Source organism: Nycticebus coucang, chromosome 15 (genome assembly GCF_027406575.1).
Source record: "Nycticebus coucang isolate mNycCou1 chromosome 15, mNycCou1.pri, whole genome shotgun sequence".
Taxonomy (NCBI): Eukaryota; Metazoa; Chordata; class Mammalia; order Primates; family Lorisidae; genus Nycticebus; species Nycticebus coucang.
The window spans coordinates 53,730,578-53,749,883 of NC_069794.1; the positions used below are offsets into that span (position 1 = coordinate 53,730,578).

Sequence of the window (19,306 nt, forward strand, 5' to 3'; positions counted from 1 at the left end):
GGAAAACATTTGATATAATAAAATAAATCTTAAAAGTCCCAAATCATTTAAATTGAAAACAAATAGTTAAATTGAAAACAAATTAACTATACAAAAGAGGAAAACATTCGAGATAATAAAATATAACTTAAAGGTCCCAAATCATTTGGTTCTTAAGAACCAAATCATTTATAAAGGAAAACCATTATCAGCCAATAAGGTATTATTGAAGATGTGAAGATTATTTTTGGAATTGATTTTTGTTTCTAAATTAAAGAAATACCGCAATTTAAAAATAAAATGTCTTTCTAATATGAGATCATTTAAATAATAAAGAAACCTGAATAAAGTTATACAAAAATGTAAAATATAGTATGCTACTAATTTTTTTTTAAAGGGACCCTCTCTTTCTAATTCCTATACTGTTCATCTTTTTTTTAGATTTTTTTAATTTTAATTTTTACATATACATGTGTTAATTAGGTTTCCATTTTTTTCTTGCCTTCACAAAATTAAAAAGACTTAAAATTTAATAACAATAACAATGTTTAAGATAAGGATTAGAAACAATACTGATTTTTAATTAAATTCTATGTAAGGCACTGCTACAAATTTTTAGTAAGAGAAAAATAATACACAGGTTTCCTTTTTCTTTAGCTCTTAGTTTCTGCCCTAAGAAGAAATTCACTTTTGTTTTTTAGGGTGTTTTTAAAGGTATGAAAATTAGAGCTTAACATTTCAAATCTACATGCGATTTGGATATGCTTCTTATAATCTGTCATTTGGAAAGAAAGTTGTTCTTTATATACATGTATTGACCAGGTTGTAGGATTGCCTCTTATGATGCTTTTCAAATAACTTAACAGAATATATTGACTGAGACAATAGCTGCTTACTTCTTCAACATTTAAAAATACTTTCTGAGGAAGTGCTCATTATGTGTCTAGTATTGTGTGAGAGGGCAAGCTTGGAAGGCTTTTTTTTCCCTTAACTTCTAATACTGCCTTCAATACTTACAAACGAGGAATATTTAAAAAGTTACTTAATACCATTAAGCATGAAATTAACAGTACTTACCTATGCTGTAAATGAAATGAAAATTAAAGAGGATAGCATTTTTTTAAGCAGTGAGCAAGGTCAAGTATAACTGCAATATTGAGTTAATAGCACCATCACTAAGGAATGATCTCAGTCAATGTATGTGAGCTTTTTTGAGCTTCTCCTTGGTTTCCGCACATGAACTTTTCTACGTATATTTGATATCGTAATAGTAATGAATCAAAATAGTTATTTAAACAAATTCTCCCACTTGGAGACACAGTTGTGTATAAAAGACAAAAGTTTTGGCCATGTGTACATAGGCTGTGTAGGTTAATAAATTTTAAATTAGTTCAGTAGTCTTTTATGAAGGATTAAAAAAAAACTTTCTAGAGTTTTCAGGTTAAATACACTAATGTTGGAATAAAGTTTGCACGGTTTACAGTCAGTGATAAGAACTCAATAAATTCTAGTTCCTTCTCCTGAATTTATATAGGTAGACTGATAGACATAAGCATAGATACATAGGTGCTTGAAAAACTGACAGAAAGACCAACAAATGAAGATTTGGCATACATGATGGACAGTGATGGATAGGGGAGACAGATGGCAGAGATGGATGGGAGAGGAGATGGGCTGAGGCAGAGAGAAAGAGATCTCCCATCTCTATCAGTCACAAATGGTTATTTGAAGACAGTCTCTAAGTCAAGTTTATTTTTGATATTCCGGAGCAATCTAACTTATGCTTATATATTCAGAGGGTTTAATAGATATTTATTCTATAAATAAGACAGATCAATGAGGTATTATTTTAGCTAACTTAAAAAACCATTTTTTAAAAGTGAAAGACAGTCTTTCACACATAATTAATAGACTACCTAAATAGAACTTCTTAGAGTCCTTATAATTTTTCCATATTTACTAACAGGGACGTGTGCAAATTATTTACTTTATAGGAGACATTTCTATTGGCATTTCTTATTTTTTTTTTTTTTGTTGTTGTTGTTGTTGGCATTCTTACTCTTAAACTGACAATTTGGCATTCTTTTAAGAATGATAACCATCTTCCTCAGACTTTACTGTTTGATACCTAAATTGAAAAAAAAAATATTTTCAGTATAAGTTGCATTTTCATATAATAAATAAGAACACTAACACTCCTTTTTTTCTCTAGGAGAACATACATCAAATACATTCCCATCAAATACATTGCTCAGTGGATAAAAAGAAATTAAAGAGATATTATTAGCAGGTTGTTCTTTTCTATTTGTTCATTTGTTTTATATGGCGTTTTTTTATTAACAAAGTTTCTTAAGATATGAAAAACTCTTTACTTACTCTAAATAACTTTATAAGTAGTAGGCAATGAGTTATCTATCAAGCACTTTATTTATTATACACATGGATGTAGCTATCTCATGCAGTGTATTTACATCAAGACCCAACAACACTGTTATTTAAAATGTCTCAAATATTTATATAGGTTATAATATCACAGAGCCACAACCTATCATGACCATTTAAGTCACTACAAAGTAAGTATCCAAATTTTCAGGAAATGTGAATATTGTACAAGTATTAAAATTATTTCTATTCAAAAATAATTTTAAAACAATATAGCATTGCCACACATAAAGTTGCCATGGTAAAAGATCCTGAAAAAGTCACTAGTCTAGTAGATATTACTTAGAAAACAAGACTTTTTTTGAAGTCAATCTTAAAATAAATTCAGTATAATTATATTCAGTACAGAAATACTAATATATACCATATAGTTTTATTGGACTTTCTCAGTAAACTATTTCGAAACTAAAATCCAAACTGAAAATAAACCAACACTGCTAAGAGCTATAAAAGTCCAATCAACTTTTCATTTCACTTAAAAAGTGTTGAATTTACTAATTTACTACTGTAAATTAGCATGATATGATGTAATAACCTTATCTAGCTAATATGCAATACAAGCCATATTTCCTTTGTTATGAAATTCAAAATAGGAAAAGTTAGGAAATGTCCACAAAGTAAAAATAATCAAGTGACTTTGGTCAAGTTCTTATTTTAAGTTTAAAGACCAGTACCCATGGCCTTCTTTTTCCAGTTGTGACTGTGATATTTAATAGTTGCTTTTTGTCTGGGGCATTCTTGGGATTTGCTATTTCACTGATATCTTATCCATGACCCATTCCACCGTGATAAACTGCAACTCTAGTACTAATAGGTTTATAATGATTGCTCAAGTTTACACTTTGCAAACATTGGAAGACTTCACTCACCTTGTTCAAGTGGTTGGCTTTTAGTTGAAGTAGTTTTCATCTTGAGTGCCTCCCTAACAGACATGTCACAGCAGGAGCCTTTGTTAGTGTCTTGGTCACTGTCAGCCTGATCACTGTCCCCGTGCCCACTGTCTCTCAGGCTGGCTCTTTCTGGGTCCTTAAACGTGGAGCTACTGAAATACATATAAAGAAAAAGAAGAGAAAGTGTTGTCTCTACTAGTTTGAATCTGAAGTGTAGTCTCTTGCAAAGCAATTTTGACATGAATGCAAATAGGGAAGCTGAGAAAGTTATTTAATAGGCCTTACCTTTGAACAAACTGCTGCCTGCTGCCCATGTAATTGGGCTCTGCGGGAAAATTGTCTGTCTGTGAAAGAGAAGGAAAAAAATACGTATAGTTGTACACTGGACAAATCTCCTGCAGAGCAACAAGATTTCCTAGTGGAAAAATGATTAATAATTCAAAAATTCTCTTAATCTTCAGGTTTGTACATTTTAATTAAATTGGAAATTGCTGACATGTAATTATGTACTCAGAACAATTAAATGATTCCGGTCCACAAATTACCTGTTAAAGTAAACAATGAGCCTGTCAACACTGGCATTCTCCTTTAGTACCACTATGGATAACACTGTCTGTGTTGTTCATTATACAGATATAAAGATTGAATATTTGTGGGACGAGTGGAAAATGACACAATTTCTCCTGATTAAAAGTGTGAATTATTTAATAATACTCGTTTTTAAACATAATTACATCATCTTCTTGGATTATATGCCTTTCTTGATGTAGTATCAATTTAAGTCATCTGCTCCTCAACTAAGGAGACACAGAGCCTTTCCTTCAAATATGTTACTGATACAAGCATATCACATATGGTTGAACTCATCTCTGTAATTCAGCCTCAGCTCCCTCCCCACAATGGAAATTATTTCAAACAATCCAACAGAAATTGGTCTTACTTTCCAGTTATTATAAGCAAAGCAAAATACAAATAAGAAACAAAATGGTTACTTAAAGTATTGAGAGTAAAGACAGTGAGAAACCAGGCTTGATTTTGTGGTTGTTTTTACTGCTTCCAAACTGACATGGAGGTCTGCCAACGAGAACTGAATTCTCCTTGTATCATGGAACAGAGTCTTTTGGGAAAAAGAGACTGGATCTTTCATAGATTTCCCTATACTGTACATTCATACACATTGCTGCTTCTTGCAGCTGACTCAATGACAAAGCTTTTCCTGTTTTCTGCATCACTTCATATCACACCATTGTACTCTGAAGCAGCTATGGATTTGTACAAGATCATCCAGCATACAAGTATCAGTGACACAGGGAGCATGCAATTCATGAAGCAGAGGGCCCAAGGTAAGGCTTAATGTAGTGCAATGTGTGCTTGCTTTATAAATAAGACTAATTTAAAGTAAGAGTGCTCTTTTTCCTCCCATATAATAATTTAAGGTATTTGACTTTGTGAATGATTCCTGGGGAAGAAACAAGACGTGCTAAGATAATAACAGCTATAAATGTTGTTTAAGTTTCATTGCCAATGATTGGGGCAGGAAAAACCCTCACAATTTCTTAATGTATGATTTTTTTGTTGGCAAATGGCCTTTATCAAACTACACGCAAATATTAAGAGGAATTGGTAGATTCATTGCTCACTTCTAGACATCTTTAGCTAGTAGATAATAGCAGATATTTTCCAGTTTCTAGATTCAGTGGAGCATCTTAATTTTTGTTTTAGTAACGACAAACTATCAATTTCTAGGAATAACTTGATCTTCTAGTAAAAGTAATAGCAGCAACTAATGTCATTGGCCAAATTATTTGCAAAAGGATTTTGAAAAATTTTAAAACTACGGTTGTTTAGAAACTTCGTATTTTAACTTAATGAACTCTAGTTCACCCCTTGAATTGGCCAAAACATGTATCCAAATCATTATTACTGTCAATTAAAAGCTAAGCATGAGTGTCTTAGCACAAGTCAGAAAAAGAGAATCCTGAGTGTCAAGAAAAGAGTGAAATGTAATATGAAATTTGAAACTCTAGTGAGAAAATATAAGCACTATTTTTAAGTAACTTATAGAACTTGTGATTTTAATGATTGCAATTAGGAGGATTCTCATATGATGTGGATTCCCATTCATTTAGACACAAGAAGACAGACTGAAGAAACTTTTCCTCCTATCTTAGTAAAGACAGTATGACACCTTTTGGGTGTGGAACACAACTACAAGAGGGACTCTACCTAACAAATACAAATGTTGTAATCTGGTTGTTTGTACCTTCACATTAACCTGAAAATTAAAAAAAAAAAAGACAGTGTAGAAAAAAATTGGGTATTATTAAACTCTAAGCAGTTGCAATAAAATAATATACTTAAATTAAAAAATAATTTTTTCTTATTGACTGAAGAGCTGTTAAAGAGTTTGTATATACACACAGAGGTGTATGCATTTTATATGAAGATTTTATATATACATACATATGTGTGCACACTTGCACATGTATTTAAGTACCACAGTGTGTGTTATATGCTGGACAGTGGTATTGCTATCAAATATGATTTTGATGAAGATAGGAAAACAAGAGGAAAGGAAAAAAGAAGGGAGTTTGGAAGGGAAAGGACGAGAAGAAAAATAAAAACAGAGATAAAAGCAAGAGAAAGAAGGTGTGAAAGAAGAAAAAGAAATCTGAAATAGGAAGAAACAGAGTGGAGGCAGGTAAAAATAAATGTAGGGGGAAAAGTTAGTTTTAATTATAGAATTTCCTTTGAGAGCAAGACACGATTGTAAGAGGGACTTTGCCTAACAAATGCAATCAGTGTAACCTGGTTTCTGGTACCCTCAATGAATCCCCAACAATAAAAAAAAATAATAATAATAAAATAAAACAAAATTCTAAAAAGAAAATTATTGAATTTCACAAAATACAATTTGAAAAGTTTGCAACTTAATTAGTAACATTACCAGAAGTTTACTAGTAATGCCTGCCCTCATCCATTAAAGTAAACAGGAACATGAGAGAACGTGCATGTCTATAATTACCATCATGAAATAGTCTTTTGGCTTTTAAAAAACACATAACAAATTCACAATAAAAACAGACTATATTTCTAATATAGAAAGTAACATTTTCATTATCTAGGCTCCAGGGTGTCTGAAAACTCATTTAAAATAATATGAATATGAAATAACAGTATTTACATAAAAAAATGAAAGATGGGGAAAAAAGCCATATGCATCACAGCATCGTTTAATTTAGAAGTTAGAAGAGCTTTCAGAGATTTTACAATATTGTACTCTAAAACTGAGTTGCTCTTTATATATCTATACTTCTTAAATTTTAAGTCTTGAAAAAAAGTAAAATTGGAGATTAGACACTTCTAACTTTTTAGGTCTCAACAGAGTAATTAAATATGAATATTTACAGTTCTTGAAAAACCTTTTCATCTTTCAAACAAACTAATAACTGCGATGTTTTTTCCTCAAATTCAATTTGAACACAGTGAATTTTAACTATTACTTCAAAAAACATATAAGTTATTGAGCATTAAAAAATCATATGTATGTTGGATTGGTGGGTAGTCATATAAAGTCTTTCAAGGACACATTTTAAAACCTTAGGGTATGATGGTGTACTTTATCTACTCAAAAGTCAGTAATAAATGCAACAAAAGTTGTCTTTTTTTAGTGATTATTTGCTCACAACAAAACAGATGTGAACTATCATAAAACTATATCCTCCTATTTTTGTCATTCTTTGTTATTTTGTTTCTTAAATATAATAAAAATTTAGATACTCTTTCCTTTGTGTGGAAAATGAATAAGCAAACACTTAAAGTGAATAAAATCTACAGGATATAAATACTTTGATTTTTTACCTTTATTGCTCTACTATTACTCATAAAATTGTAATACATATTTAAATGATAATCAAAATGAACATTTTTATCAGCAGTATTTAATAATAAAGTATGCTTACAACATGCCATATTCTATAGCTTTCTCATCCTATTAGAACTCCGAAACACAAATCATGATTAAAAAAAAACCAAAAAACAAGTATCTCTGAGAAAGGTCAAAAGAAAGCAGAATGTCCTTTTTGGCATTTAGTCGATGGGTAGGTTAAAAGCCCAGACTTCATCACTATACTCCATATACACAAAAGGGAATTTAACTTGTACCCCTAAATCTATTAAAACTTCAAAAAGTAGCAGGGGGAGCACTTAGTGAAACTGCTCTATCTTTGCTGAATTAAGAAAAGCTCTTTATTTGGGCAAGTAGATTAATTTGACATAATCAATTACTTGCTTTTAAGAATTGCATCTGAAAGTTGATAGTAGAAGTGGTGAAAAGAATGTTTTTCCTAATACAATATTAAAAATAACATTTTTTTTTTTTTTTTTTTTTTTTTTTTTTTTTGTAGAGACAGAGTTTCACTTTATGGCCCTCGGCAGAGTGCCGTGGCCTCACACAGCTCACAGCAACCTCCAACTCCTGGGCTCAAGCGATTCTCTTGCCTCAGCCTCCCGAGTAGCTGGGACTACAGGCGCCCACCACAACGCCCGGCTATTTTTTGGTTGCAGTTTGGCCGGGGCCGGGCTTGAACCCGTCACCCTCGGCATATGGGGCCGGCGCCCTACCGACTGAGCCACAGGCGCCGCCCTAAAAATAACATTTTAAAAGTATATCTATTATTTGATAAAATTCAACATCTATTAATGATAACAAATTGCAGCAAATGGAATAGAAGTAAATTCCCTCAACCTTATAAAAGGTATCTATAAAAAATTGTAGCACTAGCATCATACTGAATGTTGAGAGAGAGAAATCTTTCCCCTTTAGCAAAGAGGTCCACTCTCACTTCTGTTCATCATTGGACTGAAAGCCCTAACTAGTTAAAAAGGTAGGAAAAATAAATACAGGACATAATAATTGGAAAGAAAGAAAACAGTGTTTACTGATAATATTATTGGATTTACAGACAATATTATTGGTTAGACAAAAAATAGCAAGCAGTCAAAAGAAACTAAATTCCTTTGAACTAATACATGAATTAAGCAAGGTTGCTACATTTAATGTTATCACAAAGAATCATTATACTTCTGTATTCTAGAATGAACTGAAGGAAATCAATTTTCAAAAGCAATACATTTATGCTAATTTTCTAACAATGAAATACTTAGTAAATACTTATTTTTGAAAATGTATACATCTGTATGATGTTTACTAATATAATGAAATAAAAAAGGCTTAGATAAAAGAGAGATATATCGTGTCTATGCATTAGAAGACTCAACATAGTAAAGATGTCAGTGCTCCCCAAATAATCTGCATATGTAACATAATTCTATCAATTTCCCAGCAAGATCTTCTGTAAATATACATGTATATTAGATTATTACTAAATGTATACAGAGAAACAAATGAACTATAACAGCTAAAACAATTTTGAAAATGAAGAATCAAATTGAAGGAAATCACAGTATATTATTAAAAGACTTACTATGGAAGCCCTACTAATCAAGCATGCAGTATTGCCAAATGAATGAACACAGAGATCCATGGAACAGAAGAGACTGTCCAGCTGTAGAACCACACAAATATAGCCAATTGATTTTTTACAGAGTTGCAAAGACAATTCAATAGATAATTCAGTAGAAATGAACTAGACCTACACCTCACATTTTACACACACAAAAACTCAAACATGGGTCATAGATCGAAACATAAAGCATAAAACTGTACAATTTTAGTACAAAACCTAGCAGAAAATCTTTGTGATCTGGTGTTAGGCAGGTCTCAGACACAAACCAAAGCATGAGTCATAGAAATAAATGCAGGTTTTGCAAAAGATGGTATTAAGAGGATTTAAAAACAAGCTACAATGTTTGGGAAAATATCTGTGTGCAGATATATAAAGAACTTTCAAAACTAAACAATAAGATAAGACTTGGAAGATTTGACACTTCACCATATACAATACATTGATTGTACATGAAGAGACATTCACTGTAATTAGCAATTATGGAAATGCAAATTACAATTGCAATGAAATATCACTATGTATCTGTTACATTATATAAAAATTTTTAGAATTAACAGTATTAAGTGCTAAGCAACTAGAATTTTCTTTAGGGTAATAGAACTGTTCAGTACCCAGCTTGTTTGATAAAACTACCAATGTACAAAAATTCATAGAACCATATACCTCAGAATGGTTCACCTTACTCTATGCTAACTGTAAGAATAAATAGTAATACCAAAATACATTTACATTACTATCTGTTTTATATATATGTTGAGGATTCTTCTGTCTCATAGAAACAATTACAAAACAAGTTATTTTATAAAATGTTCCTCAATAAGGGAGGCGTCCATGGCTCAAAAGAGTAGGGCGCCGGCCCCATATGCCAGAGGTGGCGGGTTCAAACCCGGCCCCGGCCAAAAACTGCAAAAAATAAAAAAAAAATTAAAAAATGTTCCTTAATAAAGTGTGTTTTAAAAGGATACTGTGCCAACTTCTAACACCTATGTGGAAAGCTCATATTCATTTGGACAGAATACAGATGGATTTGGATATAAATATCTGTTTAACCACACCAGCAAATCCACGCAGCAGCTCTATAAGTCAGTCACCTTAAATGTGAACTATTTAGTTCAACTTTTTTTTTTTACTTTTTAGAAAAACAAAAATTTTATTAAAAAAAAAAAACTTGTGGGGCACAAGTGCTTTTGTTACATGGATGAATCATATCACGCTGGCGTCAGGACTTTCAGTGTACTGATCACGCGAACAGCATACCTTGTACCCAGTAAGTAGATTTGTATCCCTCACCCTTTTCCCTCACAATCGTGAAGATATGGAACCAACCTAAGTTTCCATCAACTTTTATTTCATTCAAAGATTTTCTTCTTGCGTTCAACTCCTATTTACCATAAAATAAAACCATAAAACAAAACCTTTAAATAACAATTTCAGACTATGTTTATTGCAAAAAAAAAAGAAGTTTCTCTTTTAATATGGGAAAGACACATGATTCAATAGATTATTAAGAAGTGGGATACATTTTTAGAAATGATGATTTTTTTTAAATTTTGAAAATACCATAAAAATATTTTGATTCGACCTTTGGAAAAAAGTTAGTAGCATGATTTATAAGGACACAAAAGACATGTAATACAAAATGATTGGCAACTGAATTGTACCAAAGTGTGTGCAAAATATTGTCAAAATGTTTATTACAATTTTGGCAATAAAATTGGGATAATACTATTTAAATGTGTGATGAGATGTTTTAAAGGAGATAATGTATGCAAATTTCTTAGTTACATAATACAATTCTCATTACAACTTTTTAATTTTTTAAATATTATGTGTTGCACTATAATGATCATGAAATAATGATAACTGGATGATTATATAATAAATTTTAAATATTTCAATTTCTAGAAAATGAGACACCTGTGGGATGAGATAAAGACTTCCTCATTTTGATCCTTATTTCTAATGGATTTCTAAAGGTAAAAAACCCAGAATCTTTAAATATATCCCCTGCAAAAGGAAGAAAGAAGAAGAATGAATAATATGAGCATTAATAAACTGGATTCTATGGTCAATGTTTCACCACCATACATACCATTTACGTAAATGTCACTAGAATTCAGTCTGTGATTAATTTAATCACATTCTGATAATTATATATATAGATAAATTTGGTGCCAATTAGTTATTATCATCTTTATACTGCCTGTTACGGGGTTATCAGATAGTCAGGACATTTCCTATGAAGGAAACAATAGGACCCACCAAACAGCTCTGGCATTTCCAGAATGGCTGAGTGGGGACCTTGGGGACAGCGGATTATAAACTGTTAACATTCTTGATGTACTCTTTTGTCTTTCTCTATTTCTTCAGCCTAGTGACTAAATTTATTTCACGGGCATATATTTATACCCCCAAATCCACCATTCATCAAAGTAAAATTCGCAATCTCTGAGATCTAATTAGGAATTACAAGGTATGGAAAAAACAGGAAAATATCATTCCTACCTGGGAGAGAAATCAATAAAAATAGACCCAGGAATGAGAGAGATGATAGCATTAACTTACAAAAACCTTTAAGGATCTATTAGAAATATTAAAAATATGCTCTGGAATGCAAAAGCAGGAGAGCGTCTCCTTAAATTTTGTACTTTAAGTACCACCCTTGCCTTGCATTAATTTTGATCCCACAGGAGAGGAATAGAAGATAAAAAATGATTCAAATGAAACTCCTAAAAATAAAACATTATTTTGGATTAAAAGCACCTTGCTGAGACTGGCAGTAAATCACATACTATGGAAGAAAAAATGCGGCATTGTACATCTGGTTCTAGAAGTATTTACCTCAATTTTTGTATATAAAATTAAACTTATTTTTTGCATCTATTTGTAAAAGCTTTATTTAAGTGAAACATTGTTTTTATAAATTTGTAAAATACTACAGAGTAAAAAGTTATGACCAATATAAATAGGATTGCTCACTGGTTGAACTGTAAACATGAAGAAATTTTTAATTCTAGATGTATTAACCCGGAATAAAACTTATGTTTAAAAAATCTGTATGTCTTTGACTCTTCGAAGTGATTCAGAGAGCAGCTTACCTTTTACATACTGACTTGGAGTTGGAGGTGTAGTGAACCAAACAGTGTTTTACATAAAAGTAAGTAGTTCTAGGTGTGGTGTTAAATCATATAATGAAAAATTCAGTTAGATTTAGATGTTCAGTGTTTTCCTAATCTGGGGGTACAAAGAAGTGGAATTCTGAAAAGTCTCCATAATTAGGAGCCTTTGATTGCACACATTGATGTTGTTGGGTTCAAAACAAAGGAAAACAAGTTGAACTTCTGCCTTAATTCAAAGGGCACTGCTCTTCACATTGATAACAAGCATTCTGTTTGCAGCAGACTCAACACAAGGGAATGTTAAGAGGTGAATAATTCACTTTAAGCCTTTTCATACCGACACTGCTTCTGATAGTTTTACCTTCAACAGAATATATGGTGTGGTTCTTTTTACATTGCTGAAGTAGGCAACAGCATTTTAAGCCACCACTTATAAAGTTATCTGACAGCACCTATGGCTCTGGAATTTTTTAAGTGCATGAAGTATGGTAATAACTGTATTTATCAGTGGTTTTCAAAATAATACATTTTATTCAAATATAGTGTGGTCAACATTGGTGTTTTGCTACTAAAAGCATAATAAAAACATGGGCTATTCTTGCCACAGTGAGCAAAAACCAACATTCTGCTAAATTAAAAATGGGAGGACAGGAACAGACTATCTTATAAGCAAAAATTGTAAGTCTACCAGTCTACAAATCTGACAGATTTGTTTTAAGTGATATGGTGATATCTTAAATCTCTTGCAAATGTTAACCCTTTAAAAAAAGATGGTAACTTTAATAATAATGTATGTTCCAGAATTTAATTATATAATTTATGAATCTTGAAGATCATTCTAGTCAAGAACAAAGAAAATTAAAATAATCCAATGGTGAAATGAGTGCTATTTGTTATCTATAAAAGCACATAAAAATACAGAATGTTCCACCTTCTCTCTATAAATTTCCTGAACCTTGAATTCCAGGGCCAACCAAGGTCCCACTGAATTCTGGATGTCCTTTCTCCTTGTCATGGCAATAGTGTTGTGTCATCAATTTACATGTTAGGAAAGAAAACATGCTTAAGGACTGCTAACTCCAGCATCTTTAATGCATCTTCACTGTGGCCAGCCTCTTCATCTCGGCCCTAACCATTACCTCGTATCCCCTTTTAATTCAGGTGGTAGTGAAGGAAGTTTGGAGTTCTTTTCTTTTCTACTTTTTAGCTCTTTCTCAGACAGACTTCTCATGCCTGAAGACTTTCCTTTGCTTTCTTCCTTCCAAGCTCTTTTTCTGTCTCTATTAGAACACTGATGAATTTTCCAACTGAAGAATTATCTAAAACTGGCTTCGCTATTATTAGGCCTATAGGACTAAAAATTCAAAGTGGCCAGTGAAAATTCATTACAATTCTGAAATTACTTCTAATATTCTTGACATATAAAGAGAAAAAGAAAGAGGAAAAGGAGGGAGATAACCTAGTGATATTATTATATTTATTATCTTTAGGAATGCTGAGTCTTCCGATGAATAAATTACCTTAAAATCTTATTTTATTAAATTTAAGGAACTTGCTAATATGTAAAAATAAATGTTTACAAATTGAATTATTTAGGTTCAAGCCAGTTTTTAGTCTAATTCATTTGGCTATTATGGAGAGCTTTGAAACTATGCTCCATTGAATATAAACATATGTTGAAATGCCATTGTGTAAATTCTGCACTGGGATATTTGGAGTATGCTATCTTATATTTGGATCTACAAAACAGTATAAATGTATTAATGTTTATTGTTCATTCTTCTCAATTACCCTAGGAGACACAGTGGAGTTATTGTCCAATTTTTTTTTTTTTAAACAGAGGAACTGCAGCTAAGTGACTTTCGTAGTTTTGTCCATCGTGCAACTAATTCATTATAGAACAATGACACTTCCCGGAGCCTGCCAGCATCAGTCAGTTGCTGTGCTGTCTCTCGGAGATAATGGAGAAAAATAATGAACCATCTCAATATTTTTGGAAATAAATTGATAAGAAATTAATGCAACTTGCTTTGAAAATACTTTTTTAAATTATTTTTACATACTAAGTAAAAACAGAACTACCATCACCCTTAATAACAAGATGGCTCTTTGAAGGAATCTGCTATTCTTTCTATATTTACATCATAAATTATTTTAATATGCCAATCCTTATATACAACTCTAATAACTACATTTTTCTTTGACCCATAACAATAAAAGGTAATAGTGGGCCATTTATTATCAAATAATCTAATGCATGCAGTGTGCTTAACCATATGATTACTTACCATCATTATACTCATATAAATTGTCAAAATAGTTACTTCTGAATACCCACCTTTTAAAGTGCAAAAGAAATTTAACATAATATATTCATTGATCGATGGTTGTATAAAATTCCCAAACAGGAAATAATAACTAATTTAAAGATGATCCAAGTGTATTATAGACTGGAAGTGTGTTACATGCACATATTTCATTTATTTCTCACAATATACTACAATTAAAGACTTTAAAAATACAATGATTTGGTAAATATAATTTACCAGTCTTGAGCCTCAAAATAATAAAGCCAATTAGAATATAAAATAGATTATTATGTAGATAATAGTTTGCATTTTGCAAATGTACCAACGAGTTTAGCATCCTATGTGGTTTTATATCAGTTTTTCAAAGACACAACAAAAAAGAGGAAATTCAAGGTGAAATGGACTGATGCATGTTTAATTTTTTTTTGTTAACTATTGATAAGGATAGAGAACTTTTAAATCTTTATGATTACAAACAAATCAACCAATATATATTTATAATAATTACTAAATAGTTTGGCAAACAAATCAGTCAACCAGTTAATCAACCAATATATTTTATAATAATTACTAAATAGTTTGGATAAATTTTGAAGTTCTCAACCTTTTGTATAGGTTTTCTCCTAACTCCTTCCCAGAAAAAAAAAAAATTTATAAAAGTTTAAATTTCTTTAAAAAATAGCCCATTGTATCTGCATTTCTCGCTTTAAAACAAAATAGTAATTAAAAAAACAAATTATGGAAATTTAGGAGATAATACAAAGTAATAAAAGATTTATCCTCAGAAATGACTCTTCTAAAGAAAAAACTATTCCCAAATTTGAGGAAAATATTAATCATTAATCAAATTTATGACTTAACTCAATAGAATATTTATCACTTTCTCTCTAAAATATAAGAATAAATATTACATTTAAAATGTATCATTCAATGGCAATAGTCTGTTTTAGCTGGGCTTTTATACCTGGAATTAAAGCAAAGTGTCTTTACTAGCATTAACATATTTTTATGTTATATTAAACATTAGCACAAAATGAAATGAAATATCTCTACTCTTTATCAGACTGTCACATAATATCTAATTCAAGCATTGCCGGTTCTTTCTTTTTTGAAGACTTTAATTCTAAGAATTTTCTCTTTAGTGAAAGAAGTGATTTTATTTAATGACAATCACTTATGAGACAATAGGCCTGGATTCTTCTGTACTAGTTTAAAAAAAAATCATTTTGACTTTGTTGGAAACTGTTTAAAATCGACATGATAGAATTATTTTACTCATACCCACATGCACACCATGAAAAAAAAATTAAGAAATATCATTAACAGTTACTAGGGCCTTACAACAATGGTTATGTCATGGTCCTGTTTTCTGTTTGTGAAAATAAAGTTTTATTTACTTATTGTCTATAGCCGCTGTCATGCTTCAGGGGCAGAGTGAAGTATTTACAGCACTTGTGACGGGAGACTGTATAGGCTACAAACCCTAAAATATTTGCTGTTAGGCCCTTATCAGAAGAAGTTGTTGACTTTATGCCTAGAAAAAAAGAAGTCTCAGTTTTTAACCATATAACTAAAATTTGTAGTCTGCTCACTCCTATAGATAAAATATTAATGAAGAATTTTTTATATATGTTCCATGGTTAATTAGGTCATAGTTTAGAAAAACACAAAAATCATATTTCTTTCTCTGCAGAATTGACAGTTGGAAAGCACTTGATTGAAAACAATTCATATTTTTAAGTAAATTTCAATGTTAGGTGATGTGCAGCATGTTTATATCCAATTCCAAACTACTTAAAGCTGTGGAAACTGTACCACCATGGGAACACTTGAAAACGAACAAACCAAAAAACCCACTTCTACACGTGAAGGTTCTTGAAGCATATCACAAATTCCTCTAACGTGTAGTTAGAATAAGAGTAGACAGCCGTTCCTTTCCTGAGCCATTGCTCTTCCACGGCTGGTGCAAAGAAGTCCCTCCGACACCTGGCTTTTCTCCTTTGTATGCTATGCTTCCTTACCTATGTTGCAGGGTGATCTCACCACTGTATTGCAACATCATCTCCAAACCTTTTCTTTCCTTACAACCTCCCCCATTATAATTGTTTATTTTTTTATGGATGGGGAAACTAAGGTCTGTGGAATTTATAAAAGGCAAGCTGGAGGCTCCAATAGGAGTAAGCAATATGAACAAGTTTCTTTTAACTCAAATTTTGTACTCTTTCAAATAGTATATGCTCCAGCTATCTTCTGTGCCTATGGGTTTTCTGTTCTCTTTATCATCGTCACATCTATTTTACAGGTTTATTACTCTCATTCTAATAATGCTCCCTACAGTGTCTAATACCAGGTCACACCCCCTGGAATGGCTTTGTTCTAGCACCACTCAGCTCTAAATTAAATTAAACACAAATAAAAGCAACCATGTCTATAGGACTATTTTAATTCAAACCAAAGAATCAAAGCCAGTCTTATGATTAAATCTAAGAATCTATTTAATTAAATAAATTTAATAAATTAAATCTGAGATTAAATCTATGTAAATCTTGGGCTTTTCTAGAGTACCCTAAATTCAGAAATACTTCTGTTACACGGGACCAAGCATCACTTCTTGACCTTTTGGCTAACATCAAATGGACCAAGGTAGAAAGTCTCTTGAAACTACTCCTGGTATCCCACAGAAAAATTCCATGGCAATGTCTTGTACATAGATCACAGCGTAATTTTTCTATGTTTAAGATGTGGAAATCTTAAACAATCATCCTCCACAGTGATCTTCAGTCCAGGAACTAAATTGTAGTTCTCCCTACCAGCAATTATTCATGCTATATAATATTCTCACACTCTACAGGTACCTTGTTATTATAAATGCACATCCATCATGAGAGTCCAAGTGGTTTAGGAGTAAGAACCCTGATCTCTAAGCCAAGATAACATTTGTCCTCTGTTCCTAGCCTGCTGTAAATACATGGATAATGTCTGTACTTCAGTCTCCTTACAGGAAAGAAGTATAAATGAAATCTGATGCTCTCACATGAATTTAAATTTCTAATATTAATTATCTTACAAGAGGCCTTTTGCAGAAACTGAAGTTTCTACATGAGGTGAGTGTTTCTTCATGCATGAACTCCCTGTATAAAAAGCACAATTTGTAAGGAAAACTTAATAGCATTTCTTCATGTCAGAGTTTATTTTGTTAATTTAAGATGTTTGGCAAGGTAATCTACCCAAATTGGTCACTTTTCAAAACTGTCTACTTATAAGTAAAACAAAAGTGACCAATTCTTCTTTAGAGTATAAAATGGCAATTTCTAATATAATTAATCAGCATCCTAATAAAATTACATTTTTATGTTCATAAGCATTCTGAAAAAAATTCAATTCTACATACAATTGTTAACATTTAAGCCAGCTGAATTTTTTTTTAACAGAGAATATCTGCATATCCTTTCCCTAAAGTTTACTGCCCTAGAATGATGGATATTATTTTCTTTTAACAACAATAGCAATGATACATGTTAATCTTTATTCAGCATTTAGTATTGACCATATTCTTCACATGAATAAAAACATTTCATCTTTAATTCCTACAACAGCCTATGATGGAAATATTATACCTTATAAGAAAAGGAATAAAAAATGTTAAGCAAAAATGAATAGCTGATTTTTTTCTTTTAAAAACCAGGAAATCTTGGAAATAGAACCACAGTGTAAACAATTTTCCAGAGAGTCAGTGATTAAAAAATGTTAATATATCCATGGATTGACCCAGAATTCCACTAAAAATTGTATAACTTTAAGTAAAATGCAGCTTAGTACATACAATTTCTTGTAAAAATCTAGTTCTGCGTGTGTGTAGGTGCACATATGTGTGTGTGCACCCATGAAGCAGAAAGATGTGCAGGTTTATGATTCCCTTTTCAAAGCTCTTTCACCCAGACATGTTCTGTAAACCCAAACTCTTTCATATTTTAGAATGATATTTTGATGTATGTGACATGTATTATCTATCCCAGCTGGGGCTCACACAGCACCTCATTATTAAGCATGTTAATATCTCTACATGAAAAAATTAATGTTCACATGAGATAAATAAAGATTATAAATCATTTTAAATTGGGTCAGAGCTTAGTCCCTTGGAATTTGTAACTAAAGAGAAAGAATTATAGATTTATGCTCTGAAAGGTTAGCAATTGCTACCTCTGGTAGTAAATTGTAGGCAATTCAACTTTATAAATGTAACTTTTTTTATTTTCAGTCCACAATTATGTAATGAGCTTTTTCTGTATATCACACACTGTTTTAGATATTTTTTATAGAATTTCTGCAATAAGTAAGAATTCCTCTGAAAAACAGAGAAAAATTATAGTCATCATTTTAGAAAAGAAATGAAAACTGAGTCACATAACATATTCGAAAATTTGAGATTATTTTAATATAAAAACATATAATTTTGCATATCAGGGTTTTGTAATAGTTATTTTGCCAAAGAGCAGAGTTTCTTTTTGTAGAGAAATTATTAATATTGACTTGCTCAAAATCAAACAGGAGAGAAGTAAGGGCCCTACAGTCAATGTAGGCAATGCATCCCTGGGGGCGGACTACAGATTCCCAGTTCAGTGATAGAGTAGTTGAAATCCAAACTAGCTTAGCAGTGCCTGGCTCTCAGCTACACACTTCTGCAGGCACAAGGCCTCAGAGGAGTAGCTTCATCTCTGGAATATCTGTCATTGTACAAGAAAAACAAAGGTCTAGAAACTCAAATATTTACATCTAACTATGCTTAAAAATTTATCTTCTCAGGTGACTTAATTCTATGTTTTGTTTTTTAATTATGTCACCTTTTTCTTGGTGTATTCAACATACTTTTGTAAAAATGTAAGAAATAGAGTTCATAATTTTTCCCAAAAGAAATTGAAAAGCAAAAGACTTCTTGTTCTCCTCTTGGATAGCATGTTTTCTTCTTTCTTTTCAAAACAGGAAAATCATGTTATATACAGCTTGAAAAATAGTTCCACCCCCATCCTTGCCTGAAGGTG

At 31.4% G+C, this 19,306-nt stretch overlaps 1 protein-coding gene across 3 annotated transcripts in view; it reads right to left on the reverse strand.

Moving 5' to 3' along the window:
• The window catches only part of PCDH17 (protocadherin 17), a 100,136-nt gene that overhangs the window by 59,141 nt on the left and 21,689 nt on the right, over positions 1 to 19,306 (reverse strand). The window contains exons 2-4 of one of the 3 annotated variants that reach the window (XM_053563888.1): positions 3,597 to 3,655; positions 3,291 to 3,463; positions 2,034 to 2,107 (exon numbers count right to left, since the gene is read on the reverse strand). In XM_053563888.1, the coding sequence (XP_053419863.1) occupies positions 2,094 to 2,107; positions 3,291 to 3,463; positions 3,597 to 3,655 (246 nt within the window). In that variant the 3' untranslated portion in view covers positions 2,034 to 2,093. Of the gene's footprint in view, positions 1 to 2,033; positions 2,108 to 3,290; positions 3,464 to 3,596; positions 3,656 to 19,306 lie in introns of those variants that run through there. The other 2 variants (XM_053563887.1, XM_053563886.1) reach the window with 2 other exon arrangements.